At 36.4% G+C, this 16,596-nt stretch overlaps 1 protein-coding gene across 4 annotated transcripts in view; it reads right to left on the bottom strand.

The window, feature by feature from the left end:
* Positions 1 to 2,396: 2,396 nt before the first annotated feature.
* LOC122318191 (putative lysine-specific demethylase JMJ16) overlaps positions 2,397 to 16,596 on the bottom strand; it is a 28,058-nt gene continuing 13,858 nt past the window's right edge. For all 4 annotated transcript variants that reach the window (XM_043135387.1, XM_043135384.1, XM_043135388.1 and 1 more), the window contains 2 exons: positions 3,663 to 3,860; positions 2,397 to 2,898 (listed from right to left, as the gene is read on the bottom strand). In XM_043135387.1, coding sequence (XP_042991321.1) covers positions 2,566 to 2,898; positions 3,663 to 3,860 — 531 coding nt within the window. In that variant the 3' untranslated portion in view covers positions 2,397 to 2,565. The remainder of the gene's footprint in view (positions 2,899 to 3,662; positions 3,861 to 16,596) is intronic.

The raw sequence follows: 16,596 nt of genomic DNA on the forward strand, positions 1-16,596 counted from the left end.
CTATGCGACAGATTAGTGCTAGTTAGCAACTGGTTAATCGAGGAAGATGTCCCTATTTTCTTGAGCATTTCTTTGTATTTATCCATCAAGCTATGCAGGTCATGATGCATATTTCTCGGCTCCTCGTTTTTGTTGGGGGGCGCGGGGGTTTGCATGTGCTCTGTGCTTCCATCTCAACAGTGTCGACCTAGCTAGGCATTATATCCTCCCCTAGCGGTCCGTTCCTTGCCTAGAGGACTTTGTTTTCCCTTCGAATCGATTCGACTTTAGTGGTGAGCTTTCTCACAATCTCCTCCATCTCTGCAAGTCTTCATTCCATGTTTCTGGATGATGCATCTTGATCCTTGGTCATTTGGGATCAAGTGGTGGCAGGCATGTGAAAAGCACTCTGGCTGTAAGACAAAAAATCTCACAAACAATGCTAACTATTATGGACGTATTTCACAGCTCCACATATGCAATCACCTGCAACCAAAGAGAGAGAGTTTGGGGGGTTTGGGGGAGTGCTTCCAATGCCTTGGTAAAATTATAGAGATTTCTTCGAGAGTAGAAGAGAGTGTTGTTGTCATACCTTGGTGGTATATAAAATAGAACCTATATTGTCTTATGTTTGATGTGGTAATCGTCTCACCAGTCCTTTGAAATTCAAGTTATGGGATAGCTATACAAGCTTCCATTGCTTTGGGTAAACTAATAACCACGCTCCCGAGATTCTTTAGTAGCTATCACTATATCTTTTCAGTGGGCCAAGTCCTCGACTTAGGGCCTATTGAGTTAAACTTGATCTTAGGCCCATGACATAAGCAAGGCCCCCCAAAGGCGAAAGGATTTAACCCCTTTCAGTATGCGCACAAACATGGAGCTCTTGCTTCACGAACACTTGACAATGACGACATTTGCTTGGAATTCCTATTGTCAGGAATCTAAGGGTTTCTATTATTGTAGTCTGCGTATTTGTCCCTCTCAGTAGCAAAGTAGTGTCAAGACTCAAATTAAGACAACATCTCTCCTACCAAGCCATGTCATTAACTAGATTAGAAAAAAAAGCCATGTCATTAACTAAAACAATATATATAAATCATGACTAAACTCATTACAGCATGATGGTAAGAATCAAAAGATGGGTTGCTCCAACTTTTTTTTGTATTGAATTTTTCTTCAAATTTTAAAAAATAAATCTAAAAAATTTTATTTGAATCTTAAAATATCCTCGTGGATCAGTGCTTAACATTAGGAATTGAAAAAAAAAAAAATACACTAATGAACCGATAAAATCATTGGGTTTGGTCTAATACCGAGTCTGATTTGATCCGGTACCAGTTTTATTTTCTCAAAACCGGTCAAAATCATTCCAATTTCAATTTTCCTTTTTCTAACACCAACCTGTGCATATATATATATATATATATTTTAGTTTTTTATTTTTTTATATTACATATAATTTTATATATAATTATATATAAAATAATTTTGTATTATATAATAAATTACTAATTAATATAATATTTAAAATCTTATATCACTATAGTTTATTGTATTAATACTTATATTTTTTTTCTCGATGTATTAATAATTATACTAATACTATATCATTATATATTATAATATATTATCACTATATTATTATATACTATAATATACTATATTATATATAATATATAATATACCAAAAAAAGGGAACCTAAATCAAAAGTACCGGTTTAGGGGTGTAGCCGGTATAGTATCGATTCTTCAAATCTCAAAACCAATATATACCAAGTTCAGTTCTAAAATATATATAAAATTAGACCGAACCAAACTCATTACATCCCTACTTAACATACTCGAAACTTCAAGCACTTCTATAGTCAAGACTCCATAGAATGAATATGCAGATTAGTATATGGGTAGATGATATCTGATCAAGATTTATAAGCAAGATCCTATCATGCCTGAAGTATGTCCACATTCATATATACATTATCTACAAATGTTTTGGAAGAAAATAACATGAAATTATAAATTTAAGCTAAAACGGAAAACCTATTTATTATTATTAGGAATTTTGTCTACCATCCAACTAAAAGTTACCGACGTGCTTACTGAAAAGAATAATTCTACTTATCATCCCCACACATTATACCTATTTTATTTTTTATTTTTTAATTTTTTTCCTTAAAGAGTTCTTATCCACACACTCCGCAATCTAAATCTTATATAATTTTTTTTTTTAAATATTACTTTCTTGTTTTTATTTATTCGGACTTGAGCATCTCTAGTCCGTCTCATTTCAGACCTTAGAATTTGGACAGTATTTCAGAGAGATACTGATCCATAAATGATGAATGTTTTTGGCCTTCTTCACTGCTACGAACAGCGAATAAGCCCCAAGTATCATGAAAATCTAGACGCTTTTCTTTTTCTTATTTTCCTTTTCTTTTCTTTTCTTCATGTTAACTTCTTGGTTAAAGAACGATCAGGTTGAGTACAAAATACCTGCAACCTGGGAGCAGGAACCGAATTTACAGTCAAAAAACTGTCATAGGATATTTGATCTCTCAAATCCTCATCAGACCAAATAATGAATCATCTAGGACGATTGTGAATCTCTTCACTGAGAAGTTGAGTCACTAAACCTCGATCGGCTGTTGAGTCATTATAACTTAAAATGCCATGCAGTGTGTTCAATTCTTCTTGGCTCGCCTTTTTAAATAGCCCCCTCAGCATTGAATCAACTCTCCTGGGCAAGCTAGAATTTCCAGGGGCCACCTGATTATACTTTTCCTCGGACATTGAATGGAAGGTTTTGCCAGACACTTTGTATTGAGAAGTTTGTGGAATCTGTTCCTGAGGCCGGGAGTAGGGCCGGGAGTCCCAGTACTCGGTACAGACTCGACTTCGATCCATTGCTTCTATGGCCTGTTTAAAGACAGCAACAGGTAAGGTTAACACAAACTTACTTACCACAATTGACAATTTTTCTCTACAAAATTGAGAAAATTGTCAAAAGCACAGAGAAAAATAGTAGTCGTAATCATACCAAATGGCAAACTACTAATTGCAACTAACCTTTGCGTTAAAGCTTCATGTAAGGGGTGTTAGGTCTTTCATTTTCATTCCCAAAAGTTTTGAGAACATAAACAACTATGTTTGGACAACTCAGAGAGAATGAAAAGTCAATTCAATGTTTTGCAGACTAGATTTTCAAAAAAAAAAAAAAAAAAAAAGTGAACAAATCATATAAAGAAGAAAAAGAAACTGAATTTTCATCAATAAAGCAGTTTCTCTTCCTCTAGATTATGGTTGGATTTGTCATGCTGCAGCATAGAAGTTTTACATAACAAAAGCACATTAATTTTATACGTACAAAATTGCCAGGGTATCACCTCAAGATTGTCGTTATATGGGTTGCAAGATCAATCTTTTTTTTACTTTTAAAGAGAACGGCATCCCGTAACTTTATAATAAGACCTCACTTATGGGAGAGGAATACCTTGATTGCTTACAAGATAAATCATTAAAGCCACAAACTAGATCCCATAAACCCAAAAGCAATAAATGGGAAAAGTTTTTAGCAGAACTATAAAGGAAAATATTATAAACATTTTAAATTTTCACCCATGTCCCATCATAGACACTTGCACCATCACAGAAGTAGAAATATTAGTTTAATTGGTATTTACCTGCACAATTTGTGGTGAAGTAAACCCAAACATTTCAAAACCGTCAAGACTCCCAGGTGGCTGTAAAGGGGGAAGGTCTGCCATTCCCAGTTTATGTTGCTTTGTGATCTCTTGATTCACTCTATCTCTCACCATTTCCCAGCATCTTGAAGCAGAGATGTGAATAAACACCTCTTTTGGACATTGCTCCAATGAAACCTAAAAAGTGGGGTAGAGATGAACTCACTTCTAATTAAAATTACAATTATTGTAATAAGTAATTTCCAAATCTACCTATAATGCTAAAAAGCAAGTAAACTCCAGCCAAAGCAGCGGTTCCTCCCTCTTTAAGAACAAGATGAAGGAAAACGTCATGGATTCATGACCTAGATATATTTGTGTAACTTGCCTATCGGGTGTATGTGCAGTTTACAAATTTATTTACATGTAAAGCCAATTCACCGTTCAGATTAGAAAAAGCAAAGGCTGCTATTACATTAGAAGTCAGACCATCATAATTTTCCCTAATTTCTCTTGCCACAGATCCACCTTGCAGTATTATGTTTGATTATAATAGATGTTTGGAAATATTTGAGCATTTTGGGAATTTGTTTGAGAATAGGTATTGGAAAAGAAGAGAGAAAATTTTGAATAAAAATATTTTTTAAAATAAGGATTGTATTGAGGTTTGTGAAAGTGGATGAATAAAGTTGAAAAGTTGTTTGAATATAATTTTTTTAAGATTATTTTTCGTTTTGGAATTTCTAAAAGTTATATTGATTTTTGTGTCTGAGTAATGATTAGATGAAAATTTGAAATAGAAAATTTTAGTGTTTTGAGTAATGTTTGAGAATGAAGTTATGAGAAATGTTGAAAACTTTGAAAAATCCTTTGTTGCCAAACAAGGCCAGTGATCTCCATGCTACTTTATATATGAATGTCCAATATATCACCGTTTTACTACAGTTTACTGAAGATATTGCCTATAATATGCTTACTCGTTTTCAGTGCTTTCATATATTCCCACAAACTCAACTCCTCATAAAACAAAATCTCTAAAGGAATCCTATATTAAAACAGAACTGTTGTCAATTTAATGAAACTTCACATCTATTTAGGGAAGCACTTCAGGAGTTTTAGTTAAAGAACAGGTATCAAATGTGTAAAAGATAATATAAAGCAGCCTGTCTAAAGTGAAAATAATCTGTCACAGAAATTTGCATCTTGGGATGAAATATTCCAATTTCCAAAGGATTTTGCATCATTGAAATATTCCACAACTTTGATCCAGAAAAATCTAGTGCACCAGAGTAAAAGGAGAGCATTAGCATGATAGATTAGAGTATGGAGAACCTAATCATGCTTCTGACAGAAATCAGTACCAAACCATACTTGAAAAACATATCATATTCCTTTTTTGCCTAAGCAATCATGTTTTCTTAAATCTTGCTGGGAGAACTTTAGCATCTCAAAGATTTTCAATACTTCAAAGCTTATTAACGTGCGAAAAAATGAAGCTAAACCATTTTTTTATGTTAAAAAAATGAAGAGAACCCATTTGTTGAGACATTGTAGCAAACTTCAATAGGAGGTTCCCAAAGTTTAGAGGAAGCAGAAGTAAAAGATGAAAACCACATTTTTTTTATTATTTGCTATGCACCAAACAAGCTAAACTGCCAGGGGAAAAGTCTTTTTAAAGCTAAATGAAGTGCAGTACAAAAGCACACACTTATAGTGGAAGTGCTACGTCAGAAAAAGCATGTTTACTTATCTTCCATTAAAATATAGGTAACATTGAGGGAAAAAAAAAAAAGCATCGATCAACAAGCAATTGAGAATTACCATTAATTAATGATGATAGAAAACCGTTTGCTTGAAGAATTTGATCATTTCTATCATGATTGGGTATATTTGGGAATACACAGGAAAATAAGTTTTGGAAAGAAAAAGATAATAGCTGTTCTGATAAATTTAATAGCCTATGTAGGAGACAGAATTATGGACCCACATCCTTCATACCATTTGAAAGCACTAGGTCTGGGCAACAAGGCTCCACCAGGCCCAGCCCTGCCCCCTCCTCACCCCACCACTCGAGCTGGGCCACTCCCTCCACTCTATCCTCTATGGCCACTGATTGAGCCATAGAGGATAGTAAAAATGTGCAATATTCTAGCTCAATCACACCCCCCAACTAGCATTTTGCTAATCCTTGAGCAAAATAGTGAAAATTAATTGAGATGAATATTGTATAAAACTCGAAATTCAAACAAAAACAATCAAACATAATTCTGAATTCTCACAAAATAATTGAATTGTGACTACTCAACACCATGAGTTGTATCCACAAGGAAAGTCTCAGTAATTGTTCACATGTCTTAGAACTCAGATATGTGTGTGTGGCTAAACCTCTGTATGTTCCTCACTAATAAACATGATTTATCATAGGATTTTTCAACCTTAAGATTAATCATTATTGATTCTAACTACCTCAAAGCCTAAGGGACTAGCAGGTTTCACGCCAACTCTGTTTAAAAGTTGATCATTCAACCCCCAAAGTTTTGGGTAACTGTTTCTAACCCTCTATTTTGGAAAACTTACACGATTTTTTTCATTTTCTTTTCTTTTCGTTTTCTTTTCTTTTCTTTTGTTTTTTATTTTTTTATTTATTTTTTTATTTTTTTATATAAGGCTCGGTAGTCCTACAGTTTACTTCTCCTGTTTTAAATCAATGAACATTAATGAGGAACACTACAAGTGTAAGCAGGTGCAAAATGTTCTTTCAAAACTTGCCCTTCATTCTATATAAATTATACTAATTCTCATTTTTGTAAATATCGCATCCTGGTGTTTCAAGTCACTTCTCAATAAAATATGAGGCATCATAAGTCATGTTCTATGCTTAAGGTTGAAAATAAATCTTCACAAAATAATTCCGCTCAACTATTCCACCAAGATACACAAATCTAACAAACATGCTAGAAGTGTGTGTTAATCGTTTATGCACTTCACAAATTTTTTTTTTTTTTTTAAACACATTTTTAACAGAAAACCCTCCCCCCAACTAAATGTGACATTGTCCTCAATATTCAGCAATGAATATTCGATGATGTATGTTATACAGACATGAATTTGAGCAAGATAAACACTGTAGAACATATATTGAGACGAAAATGATTAAACAGAGAGGAAACAAATTCACCTGAGATATTCAAGCGTACACAAGGAGTAGATTTCTGTCAACGTGAAAAACACAAAAAGCAAAAGAAAGAAAAACAAAACAAACAGATACTCCAGAGTAGTAGACTCAAAACAAAATAAACAAAATGCAAAAGAAATTTTTTTTTTTTTTTTTTTACATAAACTTGAGGTTTTTAGCCTCAAGTTTGAAACGCTCATGCTCTTCATACAACATCAGGTCATCCTTAGCCATGGGAACTGGCAAGCGGAATGAAGAATCTAAAAGAGACTTCAACTGTTTATTCTTCTGCCGTTCGATTCCTTCCCTTATGTGAGACTCTTGAGAAATTCATTGAAGTACAACGATTTATTCTTTAAGCCTTTCAACCTCTTGGTTTTTGGCTTGTACCCGCTGGGAAAAAGCAACAATGGAGGATGAGTAGCGAGTCCCAAGACTCACTAGGTCGTAGATGGCATCGGAGTCTGACCTATTAGCCATACTATTATCTTCTAGTTGCAACATGGCACTAATGGTAGCTGCAGAAAGGACAGGAGGTTGAGATGCAGAGGAATGAGCCATTGAAAGAAGAACAGAAGGCTTAAAAACGAGAATGTTGAAAGAATGCAGATGAGTTTATAGAGATGAGAATGAAAACTTGATGCGGATTTGATGAAGTTCAGGACTGGTTTTATAGAGATAGCACAAAGAACCAGACGAGCTATCATCCAAGTCAAAGAGTAATGTGATTTCGGTGAAATGACATTTCTTAGAAACTCGGAGCCTCCAATCCCGTTTTTCAACAACATCAGGTGTTTTTTTCAAATCTCCAGCCACTCTTGTCAGGTCACGGACGGATCCAACTATTTTTTTAACTTTCAACTATCTACAGTGTCTACTAACACACCGTTTTTTTCTGTCTACCGTTTTCAATGAATCGAACGAAAGAAAACAAAGTGCACAGAACTAAGCAAGCAAAACAAACAATCAACATGAAATATAAAATCAAAGCAAACGAACAAATAAAAACAAAGCAAGTAAAGAAAACTGTAAAGAAGGAAAAACAAATCAAAACACTTCCCTGGGGTCTTGCACAAGCAAGATCTCATCATGCGGATCAAAAACCTAATGCACCTTCATGCATAATTTTACTTGAAAATGCACCTAATTTCTCTATCAAGCATGGCATGATGTCGGTGACACCTCAGTTCCACGGGATGGATTCTGAGAGTCCTTACCAGCACTTGACGGATTTTGAGCTGGCTTGTGCTACTTTTATCACTAGGGCTGTTACTAATGAATTCATTAGACTTCGTTTATTTCCTTTTTCTTTAAAGGATAAAGCGAAGATATGGTTCAACTCTTTGAGACCTAATTCCATTTCTAGTTGGTCTGACATGCAACGTGAATTCTTACAGAAATTTTTTCCTTTTCAGAGAACTCAATTTTTGCAGGAGCAGATCAGCCAGTTCAATCAAAGACCTGATGAGACCTTTCAGGCCAGTTGGGAGAAATTTAAGGATTTGGTGAACATTTATCCACATCATGGTTTTGAATCCTGGAGGCTGGTGAGCTACTTTTACACTGGTCTCACTCCGGAATGCAAGCAATTTGTTCAAACAATGTGCAATGGGGAGTTCTTCAGCAAAGAACCTGATGAAGCATTATCATTTTTCGACTACCTTGCTGAAAGCGCACAACAATGGAATACTCGTACTGATCGAGTTCCATTAACAGCACAGCCACTGAGGGCTATTTCTGCAGGGGGCAGATATGAGCTCAAAGGAGACACGGATGTTCAAGCCCGAATATCTGCATTGACTAAAAGAATGGAAGTCATGGAGATGGAAAAGGTAAAGGCTGCGAAAGTAGCAGAGGCATGTTCTATATGTGCTGATTCAAACCATAAGACCCAAGACTGCCCGATTATGCCAGTATTTCAAGAAGGTGGATCTGAGCCAATACAATCAACCAACTGGGTCAATCGAGCACAGAATCAACCTTTCTCCAACACATATAATCCGGGGTGGAGAAATCACCCAAATTTCTCATGGAGAAATGATCAGCCTGGTCGGTCCCCACCACCTCAGCAGCAGCCATTTAATCAAGGTGCTCCTCAGCACCAGTATCCGCCATATCAAAATCCTCAGAGCTATCCTTATGTAGCTCCTCCTGGATTTCAGCCTCAAGTAGCTGCACAAGGTCCTCAGCCTTCATCATCTGCAAAGAAGACTCTAGATGACAGTATGACACAGATGGCCAATACACTTCAGCAATTCATGCAGATTCAGGCCACCACAAATAATCAAAATACTTTTTTTTTTTTTTGATGTCGGGGAACCTCTCCAAGGCAGGGCCCTTTGGACCCACCCCTGCAGAATAAACCCCGGTCCCGTGCACCACACCCTCGGAAGTTTCCCTACACGGAACTAGTTAAATCGCTGGCTTTTCACCAGGGGGTGTGGCCCCAAAGGATTGTTTGCATCCATGAGGTGTTGAACCTTGGACCTTGAAGGGAATGAGACCCCAAGACCAAGGCCTTCACCACTTGGGCCAACCCCTTGGGGTTTCACAAATAATCAAAATACTCAGGCCATAAATGAGTTGCGTGGCACTGTTAATAAGATGAACACAACCTTGAGCACCCTAGAGAAAGGAAAATTTCCTGCACAGCCTCAGCCTAATCCTCAAGTATACAGACAACAACAACATCAAGTGCATAATGTCTCAGGAGACGTTATTAAGACAGCAAAAGCTGTTCTTACTTTGAGAAGTGGGAAAGAAATTTCCCGACCTGAGATGACCATAGACACAGAGGTAATTGCTCCTATACCTAAAGATGCAGCAGAGACGGATGAAGCTGAAAAAGAACCAGAGGTGGCGAGACCAGAACAGAAGAAGCCTGTGAGTGCAGATGCTGAAACTAGTAAGGGATACCAACCTGTGGTACCCTATCCTCAGAGATTGGCAGCTGGCAAAAAGAATAAGTATCACACGGAAATTCAAGAGATTTTCAAGCAAGTGAAAATCAATATTCCACTCTTGGATGCCATACAACAAGTGCCTTCATATACAAAATTTTTGAAGGACTTGTGCACGGTGAAGAGGAAGCTGAATGAGCTTTCCTAACGGAGCAAGTTAGTGCATTGATATTGAGCGAGACTCCTCAGAAGTTTGGAGATCCCGGCTCTCCCAACATCTCCATTATGATTGGTGAATCAAGAATTGGGAGAGCTTTACTTGATTTGGGGAGTAGTGTGAACTTGCTACCGTTCTCAGTATATGAGCAGTTGGGATTGGGTGAGCTAAAAAAGACCTCCATCATGCTACAGCTGGCCGACAGATCAGTTAAGGTACCGAGGGGTATTGTAGAAGACGTGTTGGTCCAGGTAGACAAATTCTACTACCCAGTAGATTTTGTGGTTCTTGACATGCAGCAGCCGGTCTCCACTATTTACCAAGCTCCTGTCATCCTAGGAAGACCATTTCTAGCTACATCAAATGCTTTGATCAATTGCAGAAGTGGAGTTTTGAAGCTTACCTTTGGAAACATGGCACTTGAGTTGAACGTTTTCAACGCTTGCAAGATGCCAGCACATTTGGATGACACAAGTGATTTGAATGCTGTGGAGAGTTTGACACCAACAGATTTTATTTGCTCAACTTCTCCTTTTTCTGATGATGATTATATTTTTCAGACACCTGAATTTTTACTTGATGAGAAAATTGATCATATTAATGAAGATGACTATGATTTTTTTGATTGTTTTGCAGATTCATCTTTACCACTTCAAGTACAATTTGCGGGAGCAAGATGGAAACCCCAGTTCGAAGCTTTACCACCACCAGACATACTTAGATCTTCAGAGGAAGAAGTTCCTCAGTTGGAACTGAAACCACTTCCTCAAGATTTAAAGTATGCGTTTCTTGGACCTGAAGAAGGAACTTTTCCGGTGGTGATTTCCTCAAAGCTAAAACAGAAGGATGAAACCCAGTTGATTGAAGTATTAAGAAAGCATCGAGGCGCAATTGGTTGGACAATAGCCGACATCAAAGGCATTGATGCCGCTGTATGTACCCACAGAGTCCATCTTGAAGACGATGCTAAACCAGTTCGTGATGCTCAACGTAGGCTCAATCCTACCATGAAGGAAGTCGTGAAAAAGGAAGTGCTTAAGCTACTCACAGTGGGAATCATTTATCCCATCTCAGACAGTAAGTGGGTAAGTCCAACTCAAGTGGTACCAAAGAAATCTGGTTTGACTGTCATAAAAAATGAAAAAAATGAGTTGATTCCAATTAGAATGGTTACTGGCTGGAGAATGTGCATTGATTATAGAAAACTTAATTCAGCCAGTAGGAATGATCATTTTCCTTTACCATTCTTGGATCAAATTTTGGAAAGAGTAGCTGGTAATGCATATTATTGTTTATTGGATGGCTATTCTGGTTATTATCAAATTGCTGTAGCACCTAAGGATCAGGAGAAAACCACTTTTACCTGTCCTTTTGGCACTTTTGCTTTTACTAGAATGCATTTTGGTTTGTGTAATGCTCCAGCTACTTTTCAGAGATGCATAATAAGTATTTTTTCTGACATGATTGATGATATTTGTGAAATATTCATGGATGATTTCTCTGTTTTTGGAAAATCCTTTGAGAGCTGTTTGCATAATTTGGCACGTATTCTCCAGAGATGTGAAGAAAAAAATCTTTTACTTAATTGGGAGAAATGCCAATTTATGGTTACTCAGGGCATTGTATTAGGGCATATTGTTTCTTCTGAGGGTATAAAGGTCGACAAGGCAAAGATTGAATTAATATCTAAACTTCCTATCCCTAGGACAGTTAGGGATATTCGTTCTTTTCTTGGTCATGCTGGCTTTTATAGGCGGTTTATTCAAGGGTTTAGTTCCATTGCAAAACCTTTGTGCACTCTTTTATAAAATGATATTGAATTTGTTTGGAGTGATGAGTGCCAAAAAGCTTTTGATACCTTGAAAAAGTCGCTTACCACTGCTCCTATTGTGCAACCTCTGCATTGGGACCTTCCCTTTGAGATTATGACAGATGCTAGTGACTATGCCTTAGGAACTGTTTTGGGGCAGCGAGTGGATAACAGACCATTTGTGATTTATTATGCCAGTAGAACCTTGAATGATGCCCAGAAAAATTATACCACTACTGAAAAAGAATTGCTTGCAGTTGTTTTTGCACTTGATAAATTCCGGGCTTATATTCTTGGTTCTCCTGTTACTATTTTCACTGACCACTCTGCTCTTAAGTATTTGTTGACCAAGAAAGATGCAAAACCACGCTTGATTCGATGGATTCTATTACTTCAAGAGTTCAACATCAACATAAAGGATAAAAAAGGAGTTGGAAATGTGGTAGCTGACCACCTCTCTAGATTGTCATCATCTCCTTCTTCAAATGTTAGCCTTCCTCTTGATGATAGTTTCCCGGATGAGCAGCTGTTTGTGGTTGATGGAGCTCCCTGGTATACTGATATAGTCAATTATCTGGTGACTGAGCGAATGCCTTCTGAATGGTCAACCCAAGATAAGCGTCGGTTTCTATCTGAGGTAAAACATTTCTACTTTGATGACCCTTATCTTTTCAAGTATTGTTCGGATCAATTGATTCGGAGATGCATTCCTAATGATGAGTTTTCTTCAGTATTGAGATTTTGTCATACGGGTGCATGTGGTGGTCATTTTTCAGCAAACAAAACAGTGGCAAAAATTTTGCAAAGCGGTTTTTATTGGCCTTCCATGTTTAAGGATGCTTACAATTTTTGTAAAGCATGTAAGTCTTGTCAAAAATTGGGAGCCATAAGCAAAAGAAACATGATGCCCCTTTCCCCCATTCTTACTTTAGAAATCTTTGATTGTTGGTGAATAAACTTCATGGGACCTTTTCCGGTTTCCTTTGGAAACACATATATTTTATTGGCTGTGGACTATGTTTCAAAGTGGGTTGAGGCCATCGCTTGCAAAACCAATGACCATCATGTTGTACTAAATTTTTTACAATCTTTGTTTGCTCGATTTGGCATGCCCAAGGTTATCATTAGTGACGGGGGTTCTCATTTTTGCAATAAACCATTTTCTACACTTGTGAAGAAATATGGTATCACACACAGAGTTTCTACCCCTTATCACCCACAAACTAATGGGCAAGCTGAATTGGCAAACAGAGAAATAAAAATCATTCTGGAGAAAACAGTAAATCCTAATAGGAAAGATTGGTCGATTAAGCTTCTTGATGCTCTGTGGGCTTATAGGACAGCTTTTAAAACAAATCTAGGGATGTCTCCCTATCGATTAGTTTATGGTAAAGCTTGTCATTTACCTGTTGATATTCAGCATCGAGCTCTTTGGGCCATAAAGCATGTTAACATGTCACTTGATAAAGCTTCAGGGCTGAGAAAATTGCAGATCAATGAATTGGATGAAGCTCGTCGGAATGCTTATGACAACGCGCAAATGGCAAAGGAGCGCATGAAAATTCTGCATGATCAGAAAATTCATCCAAAGCATTTCACACTTGGCCAGGAAGTTCTTCTTTACAACTCTCGCTTGCATATTTTTCCTGGAAAGTTGAAATCCCGATGGAGTGGGCCGTACATTGTAAAGACCGTTCATCCTCATGGCGCGGTAGACATTGTCAATCCGAAGAATGGTAATAGCTTCACTGTCAACGGACAACGTCTAAAGTCATTTCTGAAGGTTTTTGATCCACATGTTGAGATCTTGCTTGTGCAAGACCCCAAGGAAGTGTTTTGATTTGTTTTTCCTTCTTTACAGTTTTCTTTACTTGCTTTGTTTTTATTTGTTCGTTTGCTTTGATTTTATATTTCATGTTAATTGTTTGTTTTGCTTGCTTAGTTCTGTGCACTTTGTTTTCTTTCGTTCGATTCATTGAAAACGGTAGACAGAAAAAAACGGTGCGTTAGTAGATACTGTAGATAGTTGAAAGTTAAAAAAATAGTTGGATCCGTCCGTGACCTGACAAGAGTGGCTGGAGATTTGAAAAAATCACCTGATGTTGTTGAAAAACGGGATTAGAGGCTCCGAGTTTCTAAGAAATGTCATTTCACCGAAATCACATTACTCTTTGACTTGGATGATAGCTCGTCTGGTTCTTTGTGCTATCTCTATAAAACCAGTCCTGAACTTCATCAAATCCGCATCAAGTTTTCATTCTCATCTCTATAAACTCATCTGCATTCTTTCAACATTCTCGTTTTTAAGCCTTCTGTTCTTCTGTCAATGGCTCATTCCTCTGCATCTCAACCTCCTGTCCTTTCTGCAGCTACCATTAGTGCCATGTTGTAACTAGAAAATAATAGTATGGCTAATAGGTCAGACTCTGATACCATCTACGACCTGGTGAGTCTTGGGACTCGCTACTCATCCTCCATTGTTGCTTTTTCCCAGCGGGTACAAGCCAAAAACCAAGTTGAAAGGCTTAAAGAACAAATCGTTGTACTTCAACGAATTTCTCAAGAGTCTCACATAAGGGAAGGAATCGAACGGCAGAAGAATAAACAGTTGAAGTCTCTTATAGATTCTTCATTCCGCTTGCCAGTTCCCATGGCTAAGGATGACCTGATGTTGTATGAAGAGCATGAGCGTCTCAAACTTGAGGCTAAAAACCTCAAGTTTATGTAAAAAAAAAAAAAATTCTTTTGCATTTTGTTTATTTTGTTTTGAGTCTACTACTCTGGAGTATCTGTTTGTTTTGTTTTTCTTTCTTTTGCTTTTTGTGTTTTTCACGTTGACAGAAATCTACTCCTTGTGTACGCTTGAATATCTCAGGTGAATTTGTTTCCTCTCTGTTTAATCATTTTCGTCTCAATATATGTTCTACAGTGTTTATCTTGCTCAAATTCATGTCTGTATAACATACATCATCGAATATTCATTGCTGAACATTGAGAACAATGTCACATTTAGTTGGGGGGAGGGTTTTCTGTTAAAAATGTGTTTAAAAAAAAAAAAAAAAATTTGTGAAGTGCATAAACGATTAACACACACTTCTAGCATGTTTGTTAGATTTGTGTATCTTGGTGGAATAGTTGAGCGGAATTATTTTGTGAAGATTTATTTTCAACCTTAAGCATAGAACATGACTTATGATGCCTCATATTTTGTTGAGAAGTGACTTGAAACACCAGGATGCGATATTTACAAAATTGAAAATTAGTATAATTTATATAGAATGAAGGGCAAGTTTTGAAAGAACATTTTGCACATGCTTACACTTGTAGTGTTCCTCATTAATGTTCATTGATTTAAAACAGGAGAAGTAAACTGCAGGACTACCGAGCCTTATATAAAAAAAAAACAAAAAAAAAAAAAACAAAAGAAAAGAAAAGAAAACAAAAAGAAAAGAAAATGAAAAAAATCGTGTAAGTTTTCCAAAATAGAGGGCTAGAAACAGTTACCCAAAACTTTGGGGGTTGAATGATCAACCTTTAAACAGAGTTGGCGTGAAAACTGCTAGTCCCTTAGGCTTTGAGGTAGTTAGAATCAATAATGATTAATCTTAAGGTTGAAAAATCCTATGATAAATCATGTTTATTAGTGAGAAACATACAGAGGTTTAGCCACACACACATATCTGAGTTCTAAGACATTTGCCCCAACTCTATGTGAACAATTACTGAGACTTTCCTTGTGGATACAACTCATGGTGTTGAGTAGTCACAATTCAATTATTTTGTGAGAATTCAGAATTATGTTTGATTGTTTTTGTTTGAATTTCGAGCTTTATACAATATTCATCTCAATTAATTTTCACTATTTTGCTCAAAGATTAGCAAAATGCTAGTTGGGGGGTGTGATTGAGCTAGAATATTGCACATTTTTACTATTTAAAACCAATGTATTTTAAATTCATCATGACATTATTATTGGTTTTAAATGGAAAAATGATTAATAAGAATAAATGCAAGTTATGATTTAAATTGATTAATAGCATGAGTTTATGCTTAATTTTATTACTTGAGATATAATTGGATAATGTTTATTCATATGCATATTTTATTTAGAAAGCTTAGTATGAGATAAATTTTGTGTGTGATCCATATGTTAAATTTTTTTAATAGATTGAAAGTCATTAACACATGCATGACTCAAAACAATGAATTTTGGCTTGTAGGTCCTATACACATGGCATGGAAAGACATATTAAATTGATGACCACTTCTAGATTGAAGAGTGTTGTGCTGGAATTAATTGAGAAAAAGGGTGAAGAACATGTGATAACTTTTGGTTGAAATTGATTGGAATAAGCCATGCTTGACTCTTGAAGAAACCGTGCTTGAGTTTGCAACCAAATGGAGTTGGCACCTACTTGACATATATATATTGATGGATGGAATGGAGACATGTGCTGAAATGAATTGTGAGGGAATTTGGACCGGTCAAAGCAGTAGGTGAATGAAGAAACATGTGCTTAAAGTGAAGAAACAAATTGAAGAAGCAAAATGAAGAAACCGAACAAGAGTTAGGCAAGAGTTTGGCAAGAGTTAGGCAAAAGTTTGGCAAGAGTTTGGCAAGAGTTTGGCTAGAGTTTGGCAAGAGTTTGGCAAGAGTTAGGCAAGAGTAGCCAAGGTTTTTGGCTATAAAAGGAGGTGCACAACCGAAACTTAAGAGAACAATTTTTTAGAGTACAATTGAGTACAATTGAGGACAACTCAATCTTAGAAAAACACTTGTCAACACATAATTTTCTGCTATTTACTTGAAAGAATTAGCTCCTTTTTGTTTT

The sequence above is a fragment of the Carya illinoinensis genome, chromosome 8, assembly GCF_018687715.1.
Source record: "Carya illinoinensis cultivar Pawnee chromosome 8, C.illinoinensisPawnee_v1, whole genome shotgun sequence".
Lineage (NCBI taxonomy): Eukaryota > Viridiplantae > Streptophyta > Magnoliopsida > Fagales > Juglandaceae > Carya > Carya illinoinensis.